A 22,763-nucleotide genomic window follows, 5' to 3' on the forward strand; every position below is an offset into this window, starting at 1 on the left:
AGTGGATAGGGAGGACCCATTTCCCTTAGCAGAGAGGTCGATAACTAGTGTTTTACACATTAAATCATTAATATATACCACAAAAAAGCTAGGGACCCAGTACTGAGCCCTGTGGGACCCCACTGGAAACAGCCTTCCAGTCACAAAAACACCCATCAACCATTACCCTTTGCTTCCTGCCACTGAGCCAATTTTGGATCCAACTTGCCACTTTCCCTTGGATCCCATGGGCTTGTAATTTTTTGACCAGTCTGCCATGTGGGACCTTGTTAAAAGCCCGGCTAAAATCCATGTACACTACATCAAACACACTACTCAATTTAGATACTGAAGGCCTGTGGGACGTGGAAGGTGCGATTTAAACACCAACACTTACAAAGACTGACCTTGATATTTGCTGCACTGAGCCCTAAGGTTCATTGCGGAATGATATCATTGTGACTAGCAGCACAGGCCGACATCAAACCCCAGACCTGTTTCTCTGAATATCACCTGGGATTTGACCTTACGCACTAGGCGATGGGGGTAGCTGTCACTTGGCCAGTTTGTGTATCCTGTCTCCCTCATGTCATGTGTTTGTGAGGTGATTGTGGTCACAATCATTAATTGAGAGGAGGTGAGTGTACTTTGACTCAGCAGTCAGCTGACTGGAATAGCAGTTGTTCAACACAGTGTGTGAGATGGATGTTCGAGCTGGAAAACAGCAGGAGAAACAAGATCAAAGAGAGATGAAGAAATAGCATTCGAGAGAGTGCGGCTGATATTACAGTACTGAGGGGAGATTGTATTTCACTGGCTTCTCTCAGTCCTTGTGGTGGGGGAGAACAGCACAATGTGAGGAGCAGGGTTGGCAGGTGTAATTACAGGATCTTTCACCATGATATCCCGAACACACAAACACAAGATCCAAGGGAATAAGAGTGAGGACACAATGGAAAATGAAACTGAGAGCGAGAGGCGGCTCTTGCTGATCCCAGGTGCCATCAATCTGTAACCCCCTGGGGAGTTGGGCTCTGACACCACTCACCCTCCGGCTACAGCTCTCACATGAACCACACTCACCTCAGTCTCACATTGTCTTTCAAAAGCCATCTGCTCATTACTTTTCCTTGTGCCATCAGACAGCCTGAAAAAGGCAGAGACCCAGCCCCTTGCCCAAGGTCCAGCTCTCAGTCAAAGTGAAGTGGAGCCAGTGCGAGGAGGACACCACCAGCAACCAGATTATTCCTTCTTCAACAGTCTGCACTCTGATCAAAATGCTGCAGCAAATTCTGCGAGAAATGTACATCGACCCAGAACTCCTGGCAGAGCTGAATGATGAACAGAAGCAAATTCTGTTTTATAAGATGAGAGAGGAGCAGGTGAGGAGATGGAACGAGAGAGAAGAGATGCTTGAGAGAGAAACCAGGACAAATAACGAACAGAGGTCAAAAACAGGTAATGCTTCAAAAAAAACAAAATGAAACCTTTATTTTTTAACAAACTCTTGAACTCTGAGCCACATTGTTTGGGCAAGTGTAGAGAGAGCTTTACTCTGTATCTAACCCTGTACCTGCCCTGGGAGCGTTTGAGAGGAGAGGGAGCAGGAGCAGGGGAGAGGGAGCAGGAGCAGGGGAGAGGGAGCAGGAACAGGGGAGAGGGAGTCGGAGCAGGGGAGAGGGAGCAGGAACAGGGGAGAGGGAGCAGGAGCAGGGGAGAGGGAGCAGGAACAGGGGAGAGGGAGTCGGAGCAGGGGAGAGGGAGCAGGAGCAGGGGAGAGGGAGCAGGAACAGGGGAGAGGGAGCAGGAGCAGGGGAGAGGGAGTCGGAGCAGGGGAGAGGGAGCAGGAACAGGGGAGAGGGAGCAGGAACAGGGGAGAGGGATCAGGAGCAGGGGAGAGGGAGTCGGAGCAGGGGAGAGGGAGTCGGAGCAGGGGAGAGGGAGCAGGAGCAGGGGAGAGGGAGCAGGAGCAGGGGAGAGGGAGTCGGAGCCGGGGAGAGGGAGCAGGAACAGGGGAGAGGGAGCCGGAGCAGGGGAGAGGGAGCAGGAGCAGGGGAGAGGGAGCAGGAACAGGGGAGAGGGAGTCGGAGCAGGGGAGAGGGAGCAGGAACAGGGGAGAGGGAGCAGGAGCAGGGGAGAGGGAGCAGGAACAGGGGAGAGGGAGTCGGAGCAGGGGAGAGGGAGCAGGAGCAGGGGAGAGGGAGCCGGAGCAGGGGAGAGGGAGCAGGAACAGGGGAGAGGGAGTCGGAGCAGGGGAGAGGGAGCAGGAGCAGGGGAGAGGGAGCAGGAACAGGGGAGAGGGAGCAGGAGCAGGGGAGAGGGAGTCGGAGCAGGGGAGAGGGAGCAGGAACAGGGGAGAGGGAGCAGGAACAGGGGAGAGGGATCAGGAGCAGGGGAGAGGGAGTCGGAGCAGGGGAGAGGGAGTCGGAGCAGGGGAGAGGGAGCAGGAGCAGGGGAGAGGGAGCAGGAGCAGGGGAGAGGGAGTCGGAGCCGGGGAGAGGGAGCAGGAACAGGGGAGAGGGAGCCGGAGCAGGGGAGAGGGAGCAGGAGCAGGGGAGAGGGAGCAGGAACAGGGGAGAGGGAGTCGGAGCAGGGGAGAGGGAGCAGGAACAGGGGAGAGGGAGCAGGAGCAGGGGAGAGGGAGCAGGAACAGGGGAGAGGGAGTCGGAGCAGGGGAGAGGGAGCAGGAGCAGGGGAGAGGGAGCCGGAGCAGGGGAGAGGGAGCAGGAACAGGGGAGAGGGAGCAGGAACAGGGGAGAGGGATCAGGAGCAGGGGAGAGGGAGTCGGAGGTGGGGAGAGGGAGTCGGAGCAGGGGAGAGGGATCAGGAGCAGGGGAGAGGGAGTCGGAGGTGGGGAGAGGGAGTCGGAGCAGGGGAGAGGGATCAGGAGCAGGGGAGAGGGAGTCGGAGCAGGGGAGAGGGAGCAGGAACAGGGGAGAGGGAGTCGGAGCAGGGGAGAGGGAGCAGGAACAGGGGAGAGGGAGTCGGAGGTGGGGAGAGGGAGTCGGAGCAGGGGAGAGGGAGCAGGAACAGGGGAGAGGGAGTCGGAGGTGGGGAGAGGGAGTCGGAGCAGGGGAGAGGGAGCAGGAACAGGGGAGAGGGAGTTGGGGTAGGGGGGAGGGAGTCGGAGCAGGGGAGAGGGAGTCGGAGCAGGGGAGAGGGATCAGGAGCAGGGGAGAGGGAGTCGGAGGTGGGGAGAGGGAGTCGGAGCAGGGGAGAGGGATCAGGAGCAGGGGAGAGGGAGTCGGAGCAGGGGAGAGGGAGTCGGAGCAGGGGAGAGGGATCAGGAGCAGGGGAGAGGGAGTCGGAGCCGGGGATATGTCAGACACCGAGAACTCAATACTGCAGAAAGCCTAGAGGAGTATAGAAAGTGCAGGGGTGAAATTAAAAAGGAAATTAGGAAAGCAAAGAGAGAGCATGAAAAATACTGGCAAGTAAAATTAAGGAAAACCCAAAGATCTTTTATAAATACATAAAGAGCAAGAGGATAACTAAGGAAAGAGTCGGGCCTATTCGAGACCAAAAAGGTAAACTATGTGTGGAGGTGGAAGATGTGGGTACGGTTCTTAATGAATACTTTGCGTCTGTCTTCACAAAAGAGGGGGACGATGCAGAGATTGTAGTTAAGGAGGAGGAGTGTGAAATATTGGATGGGATAAACATAGTGAGAGAGGAAGTATTAAGGGGTTTAGCATCTTTGAAAGTAGATAAATCGACATGCCTGGATGAAATGTATCCCAGGCTGTTAAGAGAAGCCAGGGAGGAAATAGCAGAGGCTCTGACCATCATTTCCCAATCCTTCCTGACTACAGGCGTGGTGCTGGAGGATTGGAGGACTGCTAACGTTGTACCGTTGTTTAAAAAGGGAGAAAGGGATAGACCGAGTAATTACAGGCCAGTCAGTCTAACCACAGTGGTAGGTAAATTATTGGAATCAATTCTGAGGGACAGGATAAATCATCATTTAGAAAGGCACGAGTTAATCAAGGACAGTCAGCATGGATTTGTTAAGGGAAGGTCGTGTCTCACTGACTTGATTGAATTTTTTGAGGAGGTAACAAGGAGGGTCGATGAGGGTAGTACGTTTGATGTAGTCTACATGGATTTTAGCAAGGGGCTTTTGACAAGGTCCCACATGGCAGACTGGTCAAAAAAGTAAAAGCCCATGGGATCCAAGGGAAAGTGGCAAGTTGGATCCAAAATTGGCTCAGTGGCAGGAAGCAAGGGGTGATGGTCGACAGGTGTTTTTGTGACTGGAAGGCTGTTTCCAGTGGGGTTCTGCAGGACTCAGTACTGGGTCCCTTGCTTTTTGTGGTATATATTAATGATTTAGACTTGAATGTGGGGGACTTCTTCAAGAAGTCTGCAGATGATACCAAAGTAACCGTGTGGTTGATAGTGAGGAGGAAAGCTGTGGACTGCAGGAAGATATCAATGGACTGGTCAGGTGGGCAGAAAAGTAGCAAATGGAATTCAATCCAGAGAAGTGTGAGGTAATGCATTTGGGGAGGGCAAACAAGGTAAAGGAATACACAATAAATGGGAGGATACTGAGAGGTGTAGAGGAAGTGAGGGACCTTGGAGTACATGTCCACAGATCCCTGAAGGTAGCAGGACAGGTAGATAAGGTGGTTAAGAAGGCATATGGAATACTTTCCTTTATTTGCTGAGGCACAGAATATAACAGCAGGGAGGTTATGCTATAACTGTATAAAACATTGGTTAGGCCACAGCTTGAGTACTGTGTACAGTTCTGGTCACCACATTACAGGAAAGATGTAATTGCACTAGAGAGGGTACAGAGGAGATTTACGAGGATGTTGCCAGAGCTGGAGAATTTTACCTGTGAGGAAAGATTGGATAGGCTGGGGTTGTTTACTTTGGAACAGAGGAGGCTGAGGGGAGATTTAATTGAGGTGGACAAAATTATAAGGGGCCTAGATAGATGGGGGGGATAGGGAGGACCTATTTCCCTTAACAAAGAGGTCAATAACCAGGGGGCATAGATTTAAAGTGATTGGTAGAAGGATTAGAGGGGAGCTGAGGAAAATTTTTCACTCAAAAGGTGGTGAGGGTCTGGAACTCACTGCCTGAAAGGGTGGTAGAGGCAGAAACCCTCAACTCATTTAAAAAGTATCTGGATGTTCACCTGAAGAGCCGTGACCTACAGGGCTACGGACCAATTGCTGGAAAGTGGGATTAAGCTGGACAGCTCTTTCTCGGCCGGCACAGACACGATGGGCCGAATGGCCTCCTTTTGTGCTGTAACTTTCTATGATTCTATGACAGTGTAGAGGGAGCTTTACACTGTTTCTAACCCAGGCTGAATGTATGATGTGAGAATTTAGAGGGATCTTTACCCTCTATCTAACCCATGCTGTACCTCTCCCTGGAAGTATTTACATATTTAACAGTGTAAAGGGCAGAGAGGAGGACAAATTTCTGAAGTGTGTTCAGGAGAACTTTCTTGACCAGTACGTTTCCAGCCCAATGAGGAAGGAGGCATTGCTGGATCTGGTTCCAGGGAATGAGGTGGGCCAAGTGGAGCAAGTGTCAGTGGGGGAACATTTAGAGAACAGTGATCATAGTATCATAAGGTTTAGAATAGCTATGGAAAAGGACAAGGAGCAATCTGGAGTAAAAATACTCAATTGGAGGAGGGCCAATTTCAGTGGGATGAGAACAGATCTGGCCCGGGTAAATTGGAATCAAAGATCGGCAGGCAAAACTGTAATTGAACAATGGGCGGCCTTTAAGGAGGAGATGGTTCGGGTACAGTCTAGGTACATTCCCACGAGGGGGAAAGGGAGGGCAACTAAAGCCAGAGCTCCCCGCTGAAAAAAGGGATAGAGAATAAGATGAAACAGAAAAAAGGGGGCGTATGACAGATGTCAGGCTGATAATACAAGTGAGAACCAGGCAGAATATAGAAAGTTCAAAGAGGAAGTGAAAAAGGAAATAAGAGGGGCAGAGAGAGAGTATGAGTATAGACTGGCGGCCAACATAAAATGGAATCCAAAAGTCTTCTACAGGCGTGTAAACAGTAAACGGGTAGTAAGAGGAGGGGTGGGGCTGATTAGCGACTAAAAAGAAGATCTACTCATGGAGATGGAGTCAGAGAGCATGGATGAGGTACTAAGTGAGTGCTTTGCATCTGCCTTTACCAAGGAAGAAGATGCTGCCAGTCATACCAAAAGAGCAGCTAGTTGAGATACTGGATGGGCTAAAAATTGTTAAAGAGGAGGTACTAGAAAGGCTGGCTGTACTTAAAGTAGATAAATCACCCGGTCCGGATGGGATGCATCCTAGGTTGCTGAGGGAAGTAAAGGTGAAAATTGCGGAGATACTGGCCATAATCTTCCAAACATCCTTAGATACAGGGGTGGTGCCAGAGGACTGGAGAATTGTAAATGTTACATCCTTGTTCAAAAAAGGGTGTAAGGATAAACCCAGCAACTACAGGCCAGTCAGTTTAACCTCAATGGTGGGGAAGCTTTTAGAAATCAGGGACAGAATTAATAGTCACTTGGACAAGTGTGAATTAATTAAGGAAAGCCAGCACAGATTTCTTAAAGGCAAACCGTGTTTAACTAACTTGATTGAGTTTTTTGATGAGGTAACAGAGAGGGTCGATGAGGGCAATGCGGTTGATGTGATGTATATGGACTTTCAAAAGGCGTTTGATAAAGTGCCACATAATAGGCTTGTCATCAAAGTTGAAACCCATGGAATAAAAGGGGCAGTGGCAGCATGGATATAGAATTGGCTAAGTGACAGGAAACAGAGAGTAGTGGTGAACAGTTGTTTATCGGACTGGAGGGAGGTGTACAGTGGTGTTCCCCAGGGGTCGGTGCTGGGACCACTGCTTTTCTTGATATATATTAATGACTTGGACTTGGGTGTACAGGGCACAATTTCAAAATTTGCAGATGACACAAAACTTGGAATTGTAGTGAACAGTGAGGAGGATAGTGATAGACTTCAAGAGGACATGGAAAGGCTGGCGGACACATGGCAGATGAAATTTAATTATTTTACCAGATTTTATTTGGTGGGCAAGTGCAGAGGGAGCTAGCTTTATTCTGTATCTAACAGGTGTTGTAGCTGCTTTGGGAATGTTTCATGGAACAATATGGAGGAAGCTTTATTCCTTATCTAACCCGTACTGTACATAGAATCACAGAATCATAGAAAGGTTACAGCTCAGAAGGAGGCCATTCAGCCCATCAATTCTGTGCCGACTCCATGCAAGAGCAATCCAGTTAGCCCCACTCCCCGTCCTATCCCCGTAGCCCAGCAAATTTTTTACTTTCAAGTACTTATCCAGTTCCCTTTTGAAGGCCATGATTGAATCTGCCTCCACCACCCCCTCGGGCAGTGTATTCCAGATCCTAACCACTCGCTGTGTAAAAAGGTTTTTCCTCATGTCTCCTTTGGTTCTTTTGCCAATCACCTTAAATTTATGCCCTCTGGTGCTTGACCCTTCCACCAATGGGAACAGTTTCTCTCTATCTACTCTGTCTAGACCCTTCATGATTTTGAATACCTCTATCAAATCTCCTCGCAACCGTCTCTGTTCCAAGGAGAACAACCCCAGCTTCTCCAGTCTATCCATGTAACTAAAGTCCCTCATCCCTGAAATCATTCTAGTAAATCTCTTCTGCACCCTCTCTAAGGCCTTCACAGCTGTCCTAAAGTGCGGTGCCCAGAACTGGACACAATACTCCAGTTGTGGCCGAACCAGTGTTTTATAAAGGTTCATCATGACTTCCTTGCTTTTGTACTCTATGCCTCTATTTATAAAGCCCAGGATCCCCTATGCTTTTTTAACCACTCTCTCAACCTGCCCTGCCACCTTCAATGATTTGTGCACATATACCCCCAGATATCTCTGTTCCTGTACTCTTTTTTAGAGTTGTGCCCTCTAGTTTATATTGCCTCTCCTCGTTCTTCCTACCGAAATGTATCATTTCGCATTTTCTGCATTAAATTTCATCTGCCACACGTCTGCTCATTCCACCAGCCTGTCTATATCTTCTTGAAGTCTATCACTATCCTCCTCACTGTTCAATACACTTCCAAGTTTTGTGTCATCTGCAAATTTTGGAATTTTGAAATTGTGCCCTGTACACCCGAGTCCAAGTCACCCAAGTCCAAGTCATTTTTGGACTGGAGGGAGGTGTACAGTGGTGTTCCCCAGGGGTCAGTGCTGGGACCACTGCTTTTCTTGATATATATTAATGACTTGGACTCGGGTGTACAGGGTACAATTTCAAAATCTGCAGATGACACAAAACTTGGAAGTGTAGTAAACAGTGAGGAGGATAGTGATAGACTTCAAGAGGATATTGACAGGCTAGTGGAATGGGCGGACACGTGGCAGATGAAATTTAACGTGATAAATTTCGGTAGGAAGAACGAGGAGAGGCAATATAAACCAGAGGACACAATTCTAAAAGGGGTACACGAAGAGAGAGATCTGGGGGTATATGTGCACAAATCATTGAAGGTGGCAGGGCAGGTTGAGAAAGTGGTTAAAAAAGCATACGGGATCCTGGGCTTTATAAATAGAGGCATAGAGTACAAAAGTATGGAAGTCATGATGAACCTTTATAAAACACTGGTTCGGCCACAATTGGAGTATTGTGTCCAGTTCTGGGCACCACACTTTAGGAAAGATGTGAAGGCCTCAGAGAGGGTGCAGAAGAGATTTACTAGAATGATTCCAGGGATGAGGGACTTTAGTTACGTGGATAGACTGGAGAAGCTGGGGTTGTTTTCCTTGGAACAGAGAAGTTTGCGAGGAGATTTGATAGAAGTGTTTTACTATTCTCACTCTACCATTACCAACAAGCCAGGGGATCAACCCTGGTTCAATGAGGAGTGTAGAAGAGCATGCCAGGAGCAGCACCAGGCGTACCTAAAAATGAGGTGCCAACGTGGTGAAGCTACAACTCAGGACGACATGCATGCTAAACAGCGGAAGCAACGTGCTATAGACAGAGCTAAGCGATTCCACAACCAACGGATCAGATCAAAGCTCTGCAGTCCTGCCACATCCAGTCGTGAATGGTGGTGGACAATCAAACAACTAACGGGAGGAGGAGGCTCTGTAAACATCCCCATTCTCAATTATGGCGGAGTCCAGCACGTGAGTGCAAAAGACAAGGCTGAAGCATTTGCAACCATCTTCAATCAGAAGTGCCGAGTGGATGATTCATCTCGGCCTCCTCCCGATATCCTCACCATCACAGAAGCCAGTCTTCGGCCAATTCGATTCACTCCATGTGATATCAAGAAACGGCTCAGTGCACTGGATACAGCAAAGGCTATGGGCCCCAACAACATCCCAGCTGTAGTGCTGAAGACTTGTGCTCCAGAACTAGCTGCGCCTCCAGCCAAGCTGTTCCAGTACAGCGACAACACTGGCATCTACCCGACAATGTGGAAAATTGCCCAGGTATGTCCTGTCCACAAAAAGTAGGACAAATCCAATCCGGCCAATTACCACCCCATCAGTCTACTCTCAATCATCAGCAAAGTGATGGAAGGTGTCGTCGACAGTGCTATCAAGCGGCACTTACAATAACCTGCTCACCGATGCTCAGTTTGGGTTCCGCCAGGACCACTCAGCTCCAGACCTCATTACAGCCTTGGTCCAAACAAGGACAGAAGAGCTGAATTCCAGAGGTGAGGTGAGAGTGACTGCCCTTGACATCAAGGCAGCATTTGACTGAGTGTGGCACCAAGGAGCCCCAGTAAAATTGAAGTCGATGGGAATCAGGGGGAAAACTCTCCAGTGGCTGGAATCATACCAAGCACAAAGGAAGATGGTAGTGGTTGTTGGAGGCCAATCATCTCAGCCCCAGGACATTGCTGCAGGAGTTCCTCAGGGCAGTGTCCTCAGCCCAACCATCTTCAGCTGCTTCATCAATGACCTTCCCTGCATCATAAGGTCAGAAATGGGAATGTTCGCTGATGATTGCACAGTGTTCAGTTCCATTCACAACCCCTCAGATAATGAAGCAGTCCATGCCCACATGCAGCAAGACCTGGACAACATCCAGGCTTGGGCTGATAAGTGGCAAGTAACATTCACGCAAGACAAGTGCCAGGCAATGACCATCTCCAACAAGAGAGAATCTAACCGACTCCCCTTGACATTCAACGGCATTACCATCACTGAATTCCCCACCATCAACATCCTGGGGATCACCATTGACCAGAAACTTAACTGGACCAGCCACATAAATACTGTGTCCGCAAGAGCTGGTCAGAGGCTGGGTATTCTGCGGCAAGTGACTCACCTCCTGACTCCCCAAAGCCTTTCCACCATCTACAAGGCACAAGTCAGGAGTGTGATGGAATACTCTCCACTTGCCTGGATGAGTGCAGCTCCAACAACACTCAAGAAATTCGACACCATCTAGGACAAAACAGCCCACTTGATTGGCACCCCATCCACCACCCTAAACATTCACTCCCTTCACCACCGGCGCACTGTGGCTGCAGTGTGTACCATCCACAGGATGCACTGCAGCAACACACCAAGGCTTCTTCGACAGCACCTCCTAAACCCACGACCTCTACCACCTAGAAGGACAAGAGCAGCAGGCGCATGGGAACAACACCACCTGCACGTTCCCCTCCAAGTCACACACCATCCTGCCTTGGAAATATATCGCCGTTCCTTCATTGTCGCTGGGTCAAAATCCTGGAACTCCCTTCCTAACAGCACTGTGGGAGAACCGTCACCACACGGACGCATGGTTCAAGAAGGCGGCTCACCACCACCTTCTCAAGGGCAATTAGGGATGGGCAATAAATGCCGGCCTCGCCAGCGACGCCCACATCCCATGAATGAATAAAAAAATCAAAATCATGAAGATAGAGAGAAACTGTTCCCATTGGCAGAAGGGTCAAGAACCAGAGGACATAGATTTAAGGTGATTGGCAAAAGAACCAAAGGTGACATGAGGATAAACTTTTTTACACAGCAAGTGGTTAGGATCTGGAATACACTGCCCGAGGGGGTGGTGGAGGCAGATTCAATCATGGCCTTCAAAAGGGAATTGGATAAGTACTTGAAAGGAAAAAGTTCGTAGGGGAAAGGGCGAGGGAGTGGAACTAGCTGGATTGCTCGTGTATCGAGCCAGCATGGACTCGATGGGCCGAATGACCCCCTTCCGTGCTGTAACTTTTCTATGAGTCTATGATTCTATGATTCTATACTCTGTTTCCTGTCCCTTTGCCAATTCTGTATCCATGTTGCTGCTGCCCTCTTTATTCCATGGGCCGCAATTTTGATGATAAGCCTACTGTGCGGCACTTTCTCAAACGCCTTTTTAAAGTCCATATACACCACATCAACTGCATTGCCCTCATCTAACCCTCTCTGATACCCCATCAAAAAACTCTATCAGGTTAGTTAAACACGATTTGCCTTTAACAAATCAATGCTGGCTTTCCCTAACCAATCCACCCTCTTCTAAGTGACTGTTAATTCTGTCCCAGATTATCATTTCTAAAAGTTTCCCCACCGCTGAGGTTAAACTGACTGGCCTATAGTTGTTTATCCTTGCACCCTTTTTTGAACAAGGGTGTAACATTCGCAATTCTCCAGTCCTCTGGCACCGCCCCGTATCCACAGATGTTTGGAAGATTATGGCCAGTCCCTCCACAATTTCCACCCTTACTTCCCTCAGCAACCTAGGATACATCCCATCCGGACAGGATGACTTTATCTATTTTAAGTACAGCCAGCCTTTCTAGTATCTCTTCTTTATCAATTTTTAGTCCAACCAGTATCTCAACTATATCTTCCTTTACTGAGACTGTGGCAGCATCTTCTTCCTTGGTAAAGACAGATGCAAAGTACTCATTTATTACCTCGGCTAAGCCCTCTACCTCCATGAGTAGATCTTCTTTATGGTCCCTAATCAGCCCACCCCTCCTCTTTCTACCCGTTTACTGTTTACATGTTTGTAGAAGACTTTTGGATTCCCTTTTATGTTGGCCGCCAGTCTATACTCATACTCTCTCTCTGCCCCTCTTATTTCCTTTCTCACTTCCCCTCTGAACTTTCTACATTCAGCCTGGTTCTCACTTGTATTATCAGCCTGACATTCAGCCTGACATCTGTCATACGCCCCTTTTTTCCATTTCATCTTACTCACTATCTCTTTTGTCATTCCGGGAGCTCTGGCTTTAGTTGCCCTCCCTTTCCCCCTCGTGGGAATGTGCCTGGACTGTACCCGAACCATCTCCTCCTTAAAGGCCGCCCATTGTTCAATTACAGTTTTTCCTGCCGATCTTTGATTCCAATTTACCCGGGACAGATCTGTTCTCATCCCACTGAAATTGGCCCTCCTCCAATTGAGTATTTTTACTTTAGAGTGGTCCGTGTCCTTTTCCATAGCTATTCTAAACCTTATGATACTATGATCACTCTTCCCTAAATGCTCCCCCACTGACACTTGCTCCACTTGGTTAGAGAGTGAGATGCCATCAGGATGCTCCCGCACTACCTGCACTACCTGCCTGGTCCTCCTTGTCTGTCTGGCGGTCACCCAGTCCCTCTCTGTCTGCACTCTCTTAAGTTGCGGGGTGACCACCTCATGAAACTCTGAGCCTCGCGGACGCACTGCAGTGACACCAACTGTTCAAGCACCGAGATCCGGAGTTCGAGCTCCTGCAACTGAAGAATCTTCCTGCACCTGTGGTTGTCCAGGACATGGGAAGCATCCTGCAATTCGCACACGACACAGGCCGTGTATTCGACCGGACTGAATGTGTCCTGCCGTGCCTCGATTTATTAGATTATTAACTTAACAAAAATAAACTGAGCCTTAAAAAAACTGCTCACCAGAAAAAGAACACTCACCAGCTACCAACCAATCAGCTCCTTCCCTAGGTTTTCTTACCTTGCTCTTTTATCCCCCTCCAATAATTCGACGATAATTCGTTTTTAAATTGAATGTTTGATGGGACAGTGTAGAGGGAGCTTTACTCTGTATCTAACCCTGTACTGTACCTGCCCTGGGAGTGTTTGATGGGACAGTGTAGAGGGAGCTTTACTCTGTATCTAACCCTGTACTGTACCTGCCCTGGGAGTGTTTGATGGGACAGTGTAGAGGGAGCTTTACTCTGTATCTAACCCTGTACTGTACCTGCCCTGGGAGTGTTTGATGGGACAGTGTAGAGGGAGCTTTACTATGTATCTAACCCTGTACCTGCCCTGAGAGTGTTTGATGGGACAGTGTAGAGGGAGCTTTACTATGTATCTAACCCGTGCTTTCCCTGCCCTGGGAGTGTTTGATGGGACAGTGTAGAGGGAGCTTTACTCTGTATCTAACCCGTGCTGTACCTGCCCTGGGAGTGTTTGATGGGACAGTGTAGAGGGAGCTTTACTCTGTATCTAACCCGTGCTGTACCTGCCCTGGGAGTGTTTGATGGGACAGTGTAGAGGGAGCTTTACTCTGTATCTAACCCGTGCTGTACCTGCCCTGGGAGTGTTTGATGGGACAGTGTAGAGGGAGCTTTACTCTGTATCTAACCTGTGCTGTACCTGCCCTGGGAGTGTTTGATGGGACAGTGTAGAGGGAGCTTTACTCTGTATATAACCCGTGCTGTACCTGCCCTGGGAGTGTTTGATGGGACAGTGTAGAGGGAGCTTTACTCTGTATCTAACCTGTGCTGTACCTGCCCTGGGTGTATTTGATGGGACAGTGTAGAGGGAGCTTTACTCTGTATCTAACCCGTGCTGTACTTGCCCTGGGAGTGTTTGATGGGACAGTGTAGAGGGAGCTTTACTCTGTATCTAACCCGTGCTGTACTTGCCCTGGGAGTGTTTGATGGGACAGTGTAGAGGGAGCTTTACTCTGTATCTAACCCGTGCTGTACCTGCCCCGGGAGTGTTTGATGGGACAGTGTAGAGGGAGCTTTACTCTGTATCTAACCCGTGCTGTACTTGCCCTGGGAGTGTTTGATGCGACAGTGTAGAGGGAGCTTTACTCTGTATCTAACCCGTGCTGTACATGCCCTGGGAGTGTTTGATGGGTCAGTGTAGAGGGAGCTTTACTCTGTATCTAACCCGTGCTGTACCTGCCCCGGGAGTGTTTGATGGGACAGTGTAGAGGGAGCTTTACTCTGTATCTAACCCGTGCTGTACATGCCATTACTGAGAAGTGGTTGCAAGGTGACCAAGGTTGGGGACTAAATATTCCAGTTACTTGACTTTTAGAAAAGACAGGCATAGTGGAAAAGGAGGGGGGTGGGGATTGCCCTGTTAATAAAGGATGAGAGAAAGACAGTGATGAGAAAGGATCTTAGCTCAGAAAATCACGATGCAGAATCAGTCTGGATGGAGCTAAGAAATAACAAAGGGCAGAAAACACTGGTTGGAGTAGTTTACAGGCCCCCAAACAGTAGTTATAGTGTGGGACAGAGTATAAATCAGGAAATAAGGGGAGCATGTAACAAAGGTAATGCAATAATTATGGGGGACTTTAATCTTCATTTAGACTGGGCAAACAAAATTGGTACAAGTAGTTTGGAGGACGAATTCCTGGAATGCATTCGAGTCGGTTTTCTAGAACAATATATCAAGGAACCAACCAGGGAACAGGCTATTTTAGATCTAGTACTGTGTAATGAGACAGGGTTAATTAGTAATCTTGTAATAAAGGATCCTCTGGGGAAGAGTGATCATAATATGATATAATTTCATACTGAATTTGAGAATGACGTAGTTAAGTCCAAAACTAGGGTTTTAAATTTAAACAAGGCCAATTATGTTGGTATGAGGGGCGAGTTGGCTGAGGTGAATTGGGAAATTGGATTAAAAGATATGACAGTAGATAAGCAATGGTGAATATTTAAAGAAATAATTCATAATTCTCAACTCCACAGGAAAAATGATCCAACCGTGGCTAACTACAGAAGTTAAGAATAGTATTAGTTTGAAAGAAGAGGCTTACAACATTGCCAAGAAGAGTAGTAAGCCTGAGGATTGGGAGAGTTTTAGAAATCAGCAAAGGAAGACCAAAAAATTCTTGAAGAGGGAGAGAAAATGGAATATGAGAGTAAACTAGCAAGAAATATAAAAACAGATTGTAAGAGCGTCTACAAATATGTAAAAAGGAAGAGATTAGCGAAAGTAAACGTGGGTCCCTTAGAGGCCGAGACAGGAGAAATTATAATGGGGAATAAGGAAATGGCAGAGACTTTAAACAAGTATTTTGTATCTGTCTTCACAGTAGAAAACACAAAAAACATACCAGAAATAACAGGGAACGAAAGGTCTAATGAAAGTGAGGAACTTAAAGTAATTAAGATTAGTTAAGAAAAATTTTAGAAAAATTAATGGGACTAAAAGCCGATAAATCCCCTGGACCTGATGGCCTACATCCTAGGGTTCTAAAAGAGGCGGCTGGAGAGATAGTGGATGTATTGGTTGTGATCTTTCAGAATTCTCTAGATTCTAGAATGGTCCCAGTGGATTGGAAGGTAGCGAATGTAACCCCACTATTCAAGAAAGGAGGGAGAGAGAAAACAGGGAACTACAGGCCGGTTAGCCTGACATCAGTCGTCAGGAAAATGCTGGAATCTATTATTAAGGAAGTGGTAACAGGGCACTTAGAAAATCATAATATGATTAGGCAGAATCAACATGGTTTTATGAAAAGGAAATCGTGTTTGACAAATTTATTAGAGTTTTTTGAGGATGTAACTAGCAGGGTAGATAAAGGGGAACCAGTGGGTGTCGTATATTTGGATTTTCAAAAGGCATTCGATAAGGTGCCACATAAAAGGTTGTTCCACAAGATAAAGACTCATGGGATTGGGCGTAGCATGGATAGAGGACTGAAAACAGAGAGTAGGAATAAACGGGTCATTTTCAGGTTGACAGGCTGTAACTAGTGGGGTGCCACAAGGATCAGTGCTTGGGCCTCAACTATTTACAATCTATATTAATGAGTTAGATGAAGGGACCGATTGTAATGTTTCCGAGTTTGCTGATGATACAAAGCTAGGTGGGAAAATAAGCTGTGAGGAGGACACAAAGAGTCTGCAAAGGGGATATAGACAGGTTAAGTGAGTGGGCAAGAAAGTGGCAGATGGAGTATAATGTGGGGAAATGTGAGGTTATTCACTTTGGTGGGAAGAATAGAAAAACAGAATATTTTTAAATGGTGAGAAACTATTAAATGTTGGTGTTCAGAGGGATTTGGGTGTCCTTGTACATGAAACAGAAAGTTAAGATAAAATTAGGAAGGCAAATGAGTTGTTGGCCTTTATTGAAATGGAGTTGGAGTACAAGAATAAGGAAGTCTTACTATAATTGTACAGGGCTTTGGTGAGACTACACCTGGAGTACTGTGTACAGTTTTGGTCTCCTTATCAAAGGAAGGATATACTTGCCTTAGAGGTGGTGCAATGAAGATTCACTAGATTGATTCCTGGGATGAGAGGGTTGTCCTGTGAGGAGAGATTGAGTAGAATGGGTCTATACTCTTTGGAGTTTAGAAGATTGAGAGGTGATCTCATTGAAACATATAAGATTCGAAGAGGGCTTGACAGGGTAGATGCTAAGAGGTCGTACCCCCTGGCTGGAGAGTCTAGAACTAGGGGGCATAGTCTCAGGATAAGGAGTCGGCCATTTAGGATTGGAATGAGGAGGAATTTCTTCACTCAGAGGATAGTGAATCTTTGGAATTCTCTACTTTAGAAGGCTGTGGATGCTGAGTCATTGAGTATATTCAAGACTGAGAGCAATAGATTTTTGGACTCTAGGGGAATCAAGGGATATGGGGATTGGGCGGGAAAGTGGAGTAGAGGTCGAAGATCAACCATGATATTATTGAATGGTGGAGCAGGCTCGAGGGGCTGTGTGCCCTACTCCAGCTCCTATTTCTTATGTTCTTATGCCGTGGGAGTGTTTGATGGGACAGTGTAGAGGGAGCTTTACTGTCTAAAACAGCATCTTTTACACACTAAAACAGCTCCTGTTGTATAAATCCGTTTTGTACACAGTATAACTGCTCCTGCTGTATTTACATTCTATGTCCAGTCCATTACAGGGCAGTTACAGCCTGAATATTTACATTATATATATATAGTACATTACAAGGCAGCTACAATCTGAGTACTCACATTCTTTGTACAGTCCATTACAGGACAGCTAAAGCCTAAATATTTTATTTTTCATTCATGGGATGTGGGCGTCGCTGGCAAGGCCGGCATTTATTGCCCATCCCTAATTGCCCTTGAGAAGGTGGTGGTGAGCCGCCTTCTTGAACCGCTGCAGTCCGTGTGGTGAAGGTTCTCCCACAGTGCTGTTAGGAAGGGAGTTCCAGGATTTTGACCCAGCGACAATGAAGGAACGGCGATATATTTCCAAGTCGGGATGGTGTGTGACTTGGAGGGGAACGTGCAGGTGGTGTTGTTCCCATGTGCCTGCTGCTCTTGTCCTTCTAGGTGGTAGAGGTCGTGGGTTTGAGAGGTGCTGTCGAAGAAGCCTTGGCGAGTTGCTGTAGTGCATCCTGTGGATGGTACACACTGCAGCCACAGTGCGCCGGTGGTGAAGGGAGTGAATGTTCAGGGTGGTGGATGGGGTGCCAATCAAGCGGGCTGCTTTGTCCTGGATGATGTCGATCTTCTTGAGTGTTGTTGGAGCTGCACTCATCCAGGCAAGTGGAGAGTATTCCATCACACTCCTGACTAGAATTTCCATTCTATATATGGCCCATTTCTGAACAGCCGAAGTCTGAGTATTTACGTTCTATGTCTAGTCCATGAAGGGAATGCTACAATCGGAGTATTTACAGTCTGTGTCCAGTCTATTACAGGGCAGCTGCATTACAGGACAGCTACAGTTTGCGTATTTACATTCTATATATGCTGCCTTACTGGGCAGCTGCATTCTGAGTATTTACATGCTATGTACGGCCCATTGCAGGGCAGCTACAATCTGAGTAATTACATTCTATGTGCAGTCCATTACAGGACAGCTACAATCTGAATATTTACATTCCATGTATGGCCCATTACAGGGCAAGTACAGTCTGAGCAGTTACATTCTATGTACATCCATTTCAGCGCAGCTACAGTCTGTATATTTACAGTCTATATCCAGCCCATTACAGTCTGCAGATTTACACTCTATGTCCAGCCCATTACAGTGAAGCTTCAGTCTGCGTATTTAAATTCTATTTACAGTCCAATACAGGACAGCTGCAGTCTGAATATTTACATTCTATGTATAGCCCATTACAGGACATTACAGGACAGCTACAATCAGAATATTTGAATTCTATGTCCAGCCCATTACAGGCAAACGACAGTTTGAATATTTACATTCTTTGTCCAGCCCATTATAGGACAGCTACATTATGAGAACTTACAGTCTATGTACAACCCAATACAGGACAACTACAGTACTTTGGGGAGTCAGGAGGTGAGTCACTCGCCGCAGAATACCCAGCCTCTGACCTGCTTTCGTAGCCACAGTATTTATATGGCTGGTCCAGTTAAGTTTCTGGTCAATGGTGACCCCCAGGATGTTGATGGTGGGTGATTCGGCGATGGTAATGCCGTTGAATGTCAAGGGGAGGTGGTTAGACTCTCTCTTGTTGGAGATGGTCATTGCCTGGCACTTATCTGGCGCGAATGTTACTTGCCACTTATGAGCCCAAGCCTGGATGTTGTCCAGGTCTTGCTGCATGCAGGCTCGGACTACTTCATTATCTGAGGGGTTGCGAATGGAACTGAACACTGTGCAATCATCAGCGAACATCCCCATTTCTGATCTTATGATGGAGGGAAGGTCATTGATGAAGCAGCTGAAGATGGTTGGGCCTAGGACACTGCCCTGAGGAACTCCTGCAGCAATGCCCTGGGGCTGAGATGACTGGCCTCCAACAACCACTACCATCTTCCTTTGTGCTAGGTATGACTCCAGCCACTGGAGAGTTTTCCCCCTGATTCCCATTGACTTCAATTTTACTAGGGCTCCTTGGTGCCACACTCGGTCAAATGCTGCCTTGATGTCAAGGGCAGTCACTCTCACCTCACCTCTGGAATTCAGCTCTTTTGTCCATGTTTGGACCAACGCTGTAATGAGGTCTGGAGCCGAGTGGTCCTGGCGGAACCCAAACTGAGCATCGGTGAGCAGGTTATTGGTGAGTAAGTGCCGCTTGATAGCACTGTCGACGACACCTTCCATCACTTTGCTGATGATTGAGAGTAGACTGATGGGGCGGTAATTGGCCGGATTGAATTTGTCCTGCTTTTTGTGGACAGGACATACCTGGGCAATTTTCCACATTGTCGGGTGGATGCCAGTGTTGTAGCTGTACTGGAACAGCTTGGCTAGAGGCGCAGCTAGTTCTGGAGCACAAGTCTTCAGCACTACAGCTGGGATGTTGTCGGGGCCCATAGCCTTTGCTGTATCCAGTGCACTCAGCCGTTTCTTGATATCACGTGGAGTGAATCGAATTGGCCGAAGACTGGCTTCCGTGATGGTGGGGATATCGGGAGGAGGCTGAGATGGATTATCCACTCGGCACTTCTGGCTGAAGATGGTTGCAAATGCTTCAGCCTTGTCTTTTGCACTCACGTGCTGGACTCCGCCATCATTGAGAATGGGGATGTTTGCAGAGCCTCCTCCTCCCGTTAGTTGTTTAATTGTCCACCACCATTCACGACTGGATGTGGCAGGACTGCAGAGCTTTGATCTGATCCGTTGGTTGTGGAATCGCTTAGCTCTGTCTATAGCATGTTGCTTCCGCTGTTTAGCATGCATGTAGTCCTGAGTTGTAGCTTCACCAGGTTGGCACCTCATTTTTAGGTACACCTGGTGCTGCTCCTGTCATGCTCTTCTACACTCCTCATTGAACCAGGGTTGATCCCCTGGCTTGTTGGTAATGGTAGAGTGAGGAATATGCCGGGCCATGAGGTTACAGATTGTGCTGGAATACAATTCTGCTGCTGCTGATGGCCCACAGCGCCTCATGGATGCCCAGTTTTGAGCTGCTCGATCTGTTCTGAATCTATCCCATTTAGCACGGTGATAGTGCCACACAACACGTTGGATGGTGTCCTCAGTGCGAAGACGGGATTTCATCTCCACGAGGACTGTGCGGTGGTCACTCCTACCAATACTGTCATGGACAGATGCATTTGCGACAGGTAGATTGGTGAGGACGAGGTCAAGTAAGTTTTTCCCTCGTGTTGGTTCGCTCACCACCTGCCGCAGGCCCAGTCTAGCAGCTATGTCCTTCAGGACTCGGCCAGCTCGGTCAGTAGTGGTGCTACCGAGCCACTCTTGGTGATGGACATTGAAGTCCCCCACCCAGAGTACATTTTGTGCCCTTGCTACCCTCAGTGCTTCCTCCAAGTGGTGTTCAACATGGAGGAGGACTGATTCATCAGCTGAGGGAGGACGGTAGGTGGTAATCAGCAGGAGGTTTCCTTGCCCATGTTTGACCTGATGCCATGAGATTTCATGGGGTCCAGAGTCAATGTTGAGGACTCCCAGAGCCACTCCCTCCTGACTGTATATCACTGTACCGCCACCTCTGGTGGGTCTGTCCTGCCGGTGGGACAGGACATACCCAGGGATGGTGATGGAAGAGTCTGGGACGTTGGCTGAAAGATATGATTCTGTGAGTATGGCTATGTCAGGCTGTTGCTTGACTAGTCTGTGGGACAGCTCTCCCAATTTTGGCACAAGTCCCCAGATGTTAGTAAGGAGGACCTTGCAGGGTCGACTGGGCTTGGTGTTTTGCCGTTGTCGTGTCCGGTGCCGAGTGGTCCGATGCCGGGTGGTCCATCCGGTTTTATTCTTATTATGACTTTTCGTAGCGACATTTTACAACTGAGTGGCTTGCTAGGCCATTTCAGAGGGCAATTAAGAATCAACCACATTGCTGTGGGTCTGGAGTCACATGTAGGCCAGACCGGGTAAGGGCGGCAGGCTTCCTTCCCTAAAGGACATTAGTGAACCAGATAGGTTTTTACGACAATCCGGTAGTTTCATGGCCATCATTACTGATACTAGTATTTTAATTCCAGATTTTTATTTAATTAATTGAATTTAATTAATTAATTGAATTTAAATTCGCCAGCTGCCGTGGCGGGATTTGAACTCATGACTCTGGATTTTAGTCCAGGCCTCTGGATTACTAGCCCAGTAACATGACCACTATGTACCCTTATATATATCATCCATTTCAAGACAGTTGCAGTCTGAATACTTACATTATATATATCATCCATTACAAGATAGCTACAGTCTGAATACTTACATTATATATATCGTCCATTACAAGACAGTTGCAGTCTGAATACTTACATTATATATATCATCCATTACAAGATAGCTACAGTCTGAATACTTACATTATATATATCGTCCATTACAAGACAGTTGCAGTCTGAATACTTACATTATATATATTGTACATTACAAGATAGCTACAGTCTGAATACTTACATTATATATATCATCCATTACAAGATAGCTACAGTCTGAATACTTACATTATATATATCGTCCATTACAAGATAGCTACAGTCTGAATACTTACATTATATATATCATCCATTACAAGATAGCTACAGTCTGAATACTTACATTATATATATCATCCATTACAAGATAGCTACAGTCTGAATACTTACATTATATATATCGTCCATTACAAGACAGTTGCAGTCTGAATACTTACATTATATATATCATCCATTACAAGATAGCTACAGTCTGAATACTTACATTATATATATCGTCCATTACAAGACAGTTGCAGTCTGAATACTTACATTATATATATTGTACATTACAAGATAGCTACAGTCTGAATACTTACATTATATATATCGTCCATTACAAGATAGCTACAGTCTGAATACTTACATTCTATCTACAGCCCATTGCAGGACAGCTACAGTCTGAGAATTTACATTCGATGTACTGCACATTACAAGGCAGCTGCAGTTTGAAAATGTAGACAATATGTATGGCCCATTACTGCACAGCAACAGGTTGAGTATGTATATTATATATCTAGTCCATTGCAAGAAAGCTACAGCATGAAAACTTACAGTCCATGTACAGTCCATGCAGCAAGACTGCTACAGTCTGAGAACTTACATTCTATGTACAGCCCATCACATGGCAGCTACAGACTGTGTATTTACATTCTATGTAAGGCCCTCGACAGGGCAGGTAAAGGCTGAGAAATTACATTCCATGTACACTCAAATACAGGACAGCTACAGTCTGAATATTTATATTACATGCAGTGACAAATTACAGTGCTCCTACAGTCTGTGTATTTAAAAGGTGTCGCTATGGGAATCCGTATGGGTCCCAGCTATACCTGCCCTTTTGTGGGGTACGTGGAACATTCCTTGTTCCAGATGTTCTCAGGTCCCCTCCCTCACCTCTTTTTCCGGTACATCGATGACTATCGATGCCGTTTCCTGCTCTCGCCCCGAACTGGAAAATTTCATCAACTTTGCTTTCAATGTCCACCCTTCCCTCACCTTCACATGGTCCATCTCCGACTCTTCCCTTCCCTTCCTCGACTCCTCTATCTCCATTTCTGGGGATAGGCTGTCAACCACTATCTATTATAAGCCCACCGACTCCCACAGTGACCTTGATTACACTTCCTCCCATCCCTCTTCCTGTAAGGACTCTATTCCCTTCTCCCAGTTTGTCCGTCGCATCTGTTCTTCCACACCACTGCTTCCGGTATGTCTTCCTTTTTCCTCAA

At 47.1% G+C, this 22,763-nt stretch overlaps 1 protein-coding gene across 1 annotated transcript in view; it reads left to right on the plus strand.

Moving 5' to 3' along the window:
- The first annotated feature begins 832 nt into the window (after positions 1-832).
- Positions 833-22,763, plus strand: part of LOC137340257 (SH2 domain-containing protein 4B-like) — a 239,271-nt gene continuing 217,340 nt past the window's right edge. The window contains exons 1-4 of the mRNA XM_068002675.1: positions 833-1,388; positions 4,234-4,249; positions 9,522-9,555; positions 20,366-20,377. Of these exons, the coding sequence (XP_067858776.1) occupies positions 1,257-1,388; positions 4,234-4,249; positions 9,522-9,555; positions 20,366-20,377 (194 nt within the window). The 5' untranslated portion in view covers positions 833-1,256. The remainder of the gene's footprint in view (positions 1,389-4,233; positions 4,250-9,521; positions 9,556-20,365; positions 20,378-22,763) is intronic.

The sequence above is a fragment of the Heptranchias perlo genome, chromosome 21 (assembly GCF_035084215.1).
Source record: "Heptranchias perlo isolate sHepPer1 chromosome 21, sHepPer1.hap1, whole genome shotgun sequence".
In the NCBI taxonomy this organism is placed as follows: domain Eukaryota; kingdom Metazoa; phylum Chordata; class Chondrichthyes; order Hexanchiformes; family Hexanchidae; genus Heptranchias; species Heptranchias perlo.